The 8,355-nt window shown below is 54.0% G+C and overlaps 1 protein-coding gene across 1 annotated transcript in view; it reads right to left on the bottom strand.

Annotated features, from left to right (window-relative positions):
• Positions 1–2,097: 2,097 nt before the first annotated feature.
• LOC103916619 (fibrinogen-like protein A) overlaps positions 2,098–8,355 on the bottom strand; it is a 30,683-nt gene continuing 24,425 nt past the window's right edge. Inside the window, exons 3-4 of the mRNA XM_009323631.1 lie at positions 2,878–3,186; positions 2,098–2,726 (exon numbers count right to left, since the gene is read on the bottom strand). Of these exons, the coding sequence (XP_009321906.1) occupies positions 2,098–2,726; positions 2,878–3,186 (938 nt within the window). The remainder of the gene's footprint in view (positions 2,727–2,877; positions 3,187–8,355) is intronic.

The raw sequence follows: 8,355 nt of genomic DNA, 5'->3' as shown, positions 1-8,355 counted from the left end.
TCAGCACGACCGACAGGGACCAGGACCAGCACACCGGGAACTGTGCCAACAGCTACGGGGGCTGGTGGTACGACAAGTGCCAGAACGTCCTGCTCAATGGCAAGAAGTACATCTTCTGGCCAGGAATCTGCTCAAGCGGTGACTGCACATCCTCCCTCATCCTGGTCAAACCCAAAGTTGTGTGCTGACCGTGCCGCAGTGCCCAGCCTCCCAGGAGTTTGTGGGAGTGCCACCGTCCCCAGCTCAGTGCCCCGTTCCTGTGCCTGCCAACAGCCCTGTGCCAGCCCTGGTGCACGTCCTGCGCTGCCTGCAGCTCCTGCACTGTCACCAGCTGAAACACAGCAGCTCTGGGGCTCAGGAGCAATCGCCCGGAGCCCCGGGCACGCGGGCAGCTTCACCCAGTGCCACGGTGCTGGCCGGCACTGGGACGCAGGCACTGGTTTGGGGTGGGTGCGCCCACTCCTGTCCTGGGGATGGGGAGACAGTGCAAGTTCCCTTCCCTGTGCGATCGGTGTATCCCTGCTTTGCTCAGGCCCTGCTGCCTCGCCGGGCCCCATACGCCCCACAGCTCTGCTACCCATGGTGGAAGAAATCAGCTGCAATAAACCCTGGAGCCAGACTTTGCTGCCTTGCGTCTGCCTGCCTCCATGGCACTGCACATAAGTGTGTGTGGGATCACTCTGTCCAGTCTTGGGGGTGGTGGACCTGGGGGAAAGTAGGTGTATTATGCAGGTCCTCTCCTGGGCAAGGAGACACCCCTGATCAAGGGATGCCAGATCTCCCTGGGACATGCAGAGCTCACCTCCCCCAGTACTGGCATGGTGGCTGCTGGTTTCAAGATGATTTGCTCAGGCTGAGCTGGTGTAGAGCTGGTGTGGCATGCACGGGTTTTGTGCTGATCTTTATTTTTTTTTCTGAACTATTTCAATGTTCCATAATGAAAGGCCCAGCACTGATTCTCCCTGCTGCTGACTGTCCCCAGCATCAGTCTGTAACATGAGTTTTCTCCCTTTGGTTCAGTTGCTGTACACAGCTGAGTACAGCTGTTGTACCTAATTCTGTTTGTGTTTTGGTTCTCAGGTCTCTGGATGCAATATTGCTTCCAATGGCTTGTTCCAACCACTGTGCACTAAACTGTGGCTGTAAGGCTACGATTAACCAACAGGGCTAGCAAAACCCAGTATCTTGCAAAAGCCTCGCTCATAGTTTGTCCCTGTCCATGGCTGGGTGGTTGCTTTATGCTGGGAAAGGGAAGAAACCACCACAGATTGGAGTGTAGAGAAGGTGGTGGGCTCCCTGAGGGCATAAGAGATGTGGGTAAGTCAGTCCCATCGTATTCTGCTGCACAGGGGGAATGTGGCTATGGATCTCCTTTATGATGGAGGGAAGTTTGAACTTAGGGCTTGAAAGAAGCCATGGTTCCTCTCAAGCCACCTTGAAACCCAACTCTCTTCTTTAAGTGAAAGTTTTGTCTTTAAACTGCCCTGGCGCGGCTGCTCACTCCGTACCAGCCTGTACGAACGTGCTGGAGGCATGGAGTAGGTATTTCAGGTTGTAGGTGTTGTTTTAGACACAGGATTTTACTGGAGGTTTTAACAACTGCTGAACTGAGAGCCAGGGTGGGTGAAAACACCTCTCCAGGTGTATGTGTCAAGGCCACATCTTCAGCATGTGGGGTTAATTCAGATTTACTAGGAAATAAGGAATCTTTGTCCTTTCCCCACCCCAGCTAATAAGGGGGTGACAGAAACCCCGAAGAGAAAGGGGCTGATTATTTGTACAGCTAAGAATAAGGACATTTTCCCGTGATGCTCATCCAGGCATCATGTTTCCAAAGCACATTTTATTCTCCAGAGCAGGTATGTTTCAGAAGTACAGGGTTTGCAATGTGTTAGCCTGATTATAATGCAATTAAAATAAAAACAGCTCAAAGGGGAAGAACCCAGCAAGGGAAGCAGAGGAACTCCACAAAAGAGGCGAAAGAAAAAAATCTCTTGGCAGCCCAGGGTGTGCCCCGCTGCCACCCGCTCCGCTCCCCCGGCCCGGCAGGGCACTGGTCTGGCCACGGGGCCGGTGCAGACAGGCAGCGACGAAGCCCTAGCAGTAGGTAATGGGTTTGATGAGGATGGCCGAAGCTTTGCAGTTCCCGTTGCACAGGCTGCCCCACGTTATGCCCCCCTTGACGTTCAGCCGTACAGAATAACACGCCGAGTACCACCACCCGCCCCCATAGCTGGAGGCACAGTTCCCGCTGTAAGCGTCCTGATCCAGATCTTTGGCGGAGAACTTCATGTTGTCGTGCAGAGTGCTGGGAGTCTTTGAGGCCATGGCATCCTCTGCTGTCCCTGAGTAGGAGCCCAGCCTCAGCCGGTAGCCCTGGGACTCATCTTCCACGCTGAAGAGGCTGTAGTCTGCAAACTTGGTGGTGTTTGCGGCATCCCAGATGACAAACCTGACCTGGTAGACCTTCTGCTGGGAGATCTGATGGATGTACTCGGTGCCCAGCCAGTACTCGGTGTGCACGTTCCCAAAGCCGTACTTGTAGGTGCTCCAGGACTCAGCCCAGGTGATCTCCGTGCTCTGCCGGTTCCTCTGGATGACCGTCCAGCCCCCGTCCGTCACGTTCATTTCGCAGTACACCACGATGGGGTGCAGCCCTGTGGGCTGGATGACGTAGACGCCGCTGGGGCTGCCAGCAGGGATTTCGCTGCAGTCCTTGGGCCAACCTGGGGCAGGAGAGAGGGTAATTTAATAAGACCCTGTGCAACAAGACAGAGGCGCATCCCATAGTCCTCCTGTGGCTGGTCCTGCAAGACCAAGACGTTAATGATACCTGGATTGCCTGAAGAGCACAGATCATGCGAACGCCATCCTCACCTGAGCACACAACACCTGCATCCTCGCTGTGCCTGCAGTTGTGCTGTCCCCAAGCCTGCAGCGAGCACTCAGTGAGGAGCTCCTCCTCCCCACTGCAGTTAACGTCGTCCAGCCAGATAGTCCCAGAGCCACTCCCAAAATAAGCATTACTTGGGGCTGACACTGCCTCTCCACAGCCGAGCTGCCTACACACCACAGAGGCATCTCTCATGTCCCAGTTGTCATCACACACCGTTCCCCACTCATTGCGGTACCAAACCTCCACCCGTCCAGAGCACTGGTTGGAGCCATTCACTAGCCGGAGCTGACCTGGAACATGGAAAACAACAGTAGGGAAGAGATTTGGAAATGGGGGGGATGTCACCAAAGAAAGATGGAACCCAGATCAGGAGGTACTTTCTTGCTCAAGAAGTGGAGTCCAGGCCTTTACACCACTGATCTTGCTCCTGGCTGGGGAAGGTGCCTAGGAGCCTTTGTCTTCTGAAGTCTCCGTTTCCAACTATTTTTGGTGTGTTGTGGCCCCAGCGACTGGGCGCGGGTTTGCCATGTGTTCCCTCAGCCAAGGGGGCATCGGCTATCCTCGCCCACCACTGCAGGAGCTGAGTTTCACCCTCCTGGGACTGTCAGTACCCCGGGAGCAAGGCTGAGGGTGAGACAGGGGATGGTGCAGTCTGGTGAAGTACCCTCAGACAAGGGTATTTCACAGGAAAAGACCACTTTTCTAGTTCTTAGACATGGGACGAGCGAAATAGCTGGGGATGCTGGTGGCAGGAGAACCCTTCCCCTCTTCTGCATCTTTCCCAGTGACTGTCCCTACCGTCCTCCCACGGGGCAGGGGGTGCGTGGGGAGGGACAGCCTTGGCTTCGGGAGGAGATCAGAGCAAACCCTCTGGGCTGCTCCACACCTACACATGAGCAGAAAGGCCTGTGGCTGCAAGGTCCCACCAGACATTTGAGGAAGGGCAGGTGACTCATGCTGGGGCACGTATCTCTCTTAGGGGATGCTGGGGCTCTGCTGACAGCTCGTGGGGAGCGCCGGGTTGGAAGATGCCCTCCCCAACAGCCCACTCCGGGGTGGTCCTAGCTGTGTCCTGCTGGCAGAGGTGGAGACCTTCCACAATACCTACCGTTCACTAACGTGTTCAGAGCAGACACGGTGTTATTCAAGACAGGTTGACTGAAGGGGGACAGGCTTTGGATGCTCTTGGTGAGATGTGGAGCAGGCAGGGCCAACACACAGGCAAGGAGGAGGAGGGGAGCGCACTGGGCAGCTGGGGGAGGAAGGGACAAGATGAGAGTCAAACAGAGCATCCCACTGCTGGTGTAAAACACGCAGCGGGGAACCAGCTGCAGTGAGGTGAAACAGCTGCAAGTCGCCCCAAACCTGCGAGGACAGCGCAGGATTGCCTTTCGGACACACATCGTGTAGCCGGACTCTGCTGTTCCCAGGCTTTCTGGCAGAGCCCAAGGTGCCCAGGAAATTTGGGGAGCAAAATCAAGCAATCACGAGAGATTCCTTTGCAGATCAGAAGAAACTTGACCAAAGTGTTTATCTTTAAGCACAAAATTTAACAGAAACCTTGCAGAATATTTTCTGCCTCTCCAGCTCACTGAACAGCTAGATGGTATTGCTACACTCTGGAAAATCCAAATAAAAACCCCAAGTTATAATCAAATAAATATAATAATGTTATTCAACTTAATTATAATAATAGTTATCCCAAGATTAAAATCTGAACATTCATTTAAAGATGGCACCACAGCTGCACCTCTGGGGTTACAGCAGGGTTGGATTGTGAAACATCTGGAAAGGGACGACTTTTCCAATAGTGCCTCTATTTTGGACACCCCACAACGATCGACCCCTGGCAGCATTTGGAAACCTACGCTTTCATATACCGGTAAATTCAATTTTACATTTTTAACACATTTACACTTCGATTTATGACTCTGCTGCGCTAGAAATAAAGCGCAGCGACTGTCTGCTAGACATTAACCTGCCCCTTCCTCTGAACCTGTCCCTGCTGTGCCGGGACAGAGGGGCACTTCTAGGACATGAGTTGCTGCAACGTTTCTCTTTGTTCAGCGTCTTCTCTGCCCCCACTGACCCATTGGCATGGGGAAAGGCCACTCTGACCTTCCCTCCATAGGTTTTGCTCTCCTGCTCCTGAGCACAGCCCCGGGTAGACCCTGTCTGCAGAGACCTGCCCTCCCTTCGCCTGGACCCTGAGCCTCGCTGAAGCTCCTCCCGACGCGCCCGCAGCGATGCGAGGTGCGGAGAGCCCCTGTCCCTCCGGCCAGAGTGGCGCGGTGACCGGGTCTGCGGGACGGCCAGCAGGTCTGCAGCCCTCGAGCATGACCCAGCGCTGGTCTGGCCCTCCTCTGCTCCCCGCTTTCTGGGACAGGGTGGCATGCAGGTTCCCTCCTCCCTCACCCGACCCTCTCCTCTGCCCTGATGCTGCCCAGGGAGCTGCTGGGCTGGGCTGAGGACAGACCCAGGGACTTGCACGTCCCTCTCAAACCTTCTCCCTTGCCCTGGGAGAAGCAGCACGGACCTTGAGTCTGCCCCTGCTTTGTGCCCTGCGTCATCTCCTGCCTCTGTGTAAGTCCTCCATCCACGAGAGCAAACAGAGGGCTCTGCCAGGGGGGAGGTTCTCAACACCCCCCCTCCACCAGCACTGCTTCTGGGGGTCCATGGGCCGGGGAACCCACCCTGCCCTGCTCCCCACGCTCACACTCACCCATGATGACTCCACGGGGACACTTGGAAGTCCAGAAATTTACTGTAGATATGCTTTGAGTCACAAGATTTATAGCTGCGCCGTGCCAGGGGAGGAGTGCGGCTGACACTGCTGCCGCTGGTCCCGTCCTGTTCTCGTTTTGGGGTGTGTTACTGAGCTGCCGGCAATAGGGCTGTAACCTGAATGGGCACGTCCCCGCAGCAGGGATGTTCACCTGCTCTGATAAGAGCCCTTATCAGGCCCTGAGCAAATACAGCCCAGGAGCAGCAAAGGCATCCAGGCACTTCCCATGTGTCAAGCAGGACTTTTCCTGGATATGCCACCAACAGGTGTTTGGAGACATTTACTGAGCTGCCTCGTGTCACCTCCGCAGGGCACAACCCTGGAGATCCAGCCCCGCTCATCACACAGCTGAGCAGGGTCCGGGGTCCCTCCTGCCGGATCCGTGCCGAGGTGGACAGGAGCTGGATGCAGCAAACCAGCACTGTGGAAGACCCCAGGGATGTCCCTGCTTTCTTCTGGAGCAAACACACTGCATGGCTCAATAGCGGTTGTAGGCACAAAGCAGAACCAAGCAATGGTGGCAACCATCTAAGCTTGTCACGTCTGGGGCTCATGTCAGGAACGGAGCTAAAGGGGCTGGTCCAGTTGAAGCATGAGACTATTTCTGCCTGAGTCTCAGATAAAAGCAGGTGTCACTCCAGGGAGCACCTGGTGCTGGGAATATCTCCTGCCTCTTCCAACTGAGAGTGCCGAAATTGTGTGGTCCACAGCATGTCCTCTGCACGGGGCAGCCACGTGCCACCAGCCATCACCGTGCGAGGCCCCTGCTATATACAGTACAACCTGCAGTGACAAATGACACTTTTTGCCCAAGCGAGCTTTGAGCTATGGTTGCAAAAAAATACTGAAAAAAACATTTTCCAAAGTCTCACATTTGAAAAATGGCTGAATAATATGAGCAGCTGCAGAATGTCATCTACTGAGAGAGCAAGAGTTTCAGGACAGAAGGGGCTTTCCCCAGCAAGGCTGAGATGAATGCGAAGGTGAAACACAGGTTGTATTGCTTGCACAGAGAAGTCCAGGTTACCCCAAGACACTTCCAGAGTTACTCTTGGGCACTAACTTTCAGCTCAGCCATTGGAGTAGAGCAAACAGGGAGATAAACAGGATTTCCAAAAAAGTGAATAAGTGAATCAAGAAAGTAGGAGATTTTTTTCCCCATGAACTCTGCTTGTTACATGATGTTTCAAAAATTATTTTCTCTCATAACTCATTTCTGCAGAGATGTGATTCTTGGATCATTACCCTGGGAGGTTGTTATCCCATTCCCAGCATTTCTGTTTCATGACAGGTCCATGTAAACGCCACACGTCAGCCAGAACTGCGGCCCCTGAGGTGGCCACGAAGCCATGCCGAGCTCAGAGGAGTCCTGCCTGAGAAGCTGGGGGTGTCTGACCTGTGAAGTGGGGTATCGCCAAGCAGAGGATGCTCTTTCAGGGCTCCGAACAGACACCATGGACCCACGACCGTTGATCACTGCCGGGTCGGACCCGCACTCGCAGACCTCCCCTGCACCTTCTGGCTGCAGAGCCCTCCCAGATGTGGCTGAAGCGGCTTCGTGGCAGCGTGGATACTGCTGATAAAAAGCAGCCCCCAGCAGCCACAGCCTCCCCGGCCCTCCCGGGGCACAGGCATGGAACGGGGGCAGCCTCGGGTGCTGAGCAGGCAAGAGGCAGCTCCCACCACCGCAGGGATGCCCTCGTGTTGGTGTGGGCTTATTGAACATCTGCTGCATGCTACTAGCAAGCTGTTCTCCACCGGTTTTATGGGCATTTGTTTCTAAGTAGATATTTCTACCTCCCCCTCCTTGACTTTTTCTTTTCCTTTTCCTTATTGGCCTCTGGAGCATCTTGCAAGACGGGAAACATTTGTGTCCCAGCTGTGAGGTGTGAGCAGTGTTTTCCCAGCAGAGATCTCAAAGCACATCCTGAGTAAAGAAAGCATTAATATCTACACTGTCACGTATCTGTGCACACACATAAAATTTTACTGCAATGAACAGGTCGTTTTCGGTGCCTATTTCCAGTATTATAAACTAGGATTAAGTTTGTGTAAAGCAAATATTAATGTGTCGGGAAGATCGAACTCAAAGGTCTAATATCATCCGAGTATGGACAAGAAAGAAATTGTTGAAATACCTGATAAACTCTATCTCCACGTTCACCAGGAGGAAGGGGCCTTGGGTTTCCATCTCATTGATGGAGGAACCTCTTCCTCCTTTTTGGTTTCAATGGCTTCGAGGCCTGCAAGTGAAGATACCAAAAAGCACCATTTATGAAAACTTTGCTGCTTGCTGAACCCTAATCCAGAAGCCAGCGCCTTCCTGGTGAATTTGCATTTGTTTCTGCACAAATGTTTGTGATCTTTCCTCCGACCATCATCCTTTCCTTCTGCCACTTGGCCAGTTTGCTCTGCCCCTGCCGCTGCCTGTGCTCGTGCAGGAGCTCCAGCTCACTTGTCCTTTCCTCCGACATTGCCGGGGAATTTGAGGCTCTTCCAGGATTTTGAGCAGTGAAAGGGTTGCCCCTGCCTCTCAGGGGTAACACACCGGCCGATCCACTTCCATTTGCTTTCATCCAGGCCTGTTACAAGGATTTTGCTTTCCCCTTCCCGTGTCAGACCGAGCCAGCGGCTGACTGTGTCCCCCTTCCCGCCCTGTTGTTGGGACCCACGC

This window comes from Pygoscelis adeliae, unplaced genomic scaffold, assembly GCF_000699105.1.
Source record: "Pygoscelis adeliae isolate BGI_AS28 unplaced genomic scaffold, ASM69910v1 Scaffold325, whole genome shotgun sequence".
Taxonomy (NCBI): domain Eukaryota; kingdom Metazoa; phylum Chordata; class Aves; order Sphenisciformes; family Spheniscidae; genus Pygoscelis; species Pygoscelis adeliae.
This window is presented reverse-complemented; position numbering and strand designations above follow the sequence as displayed.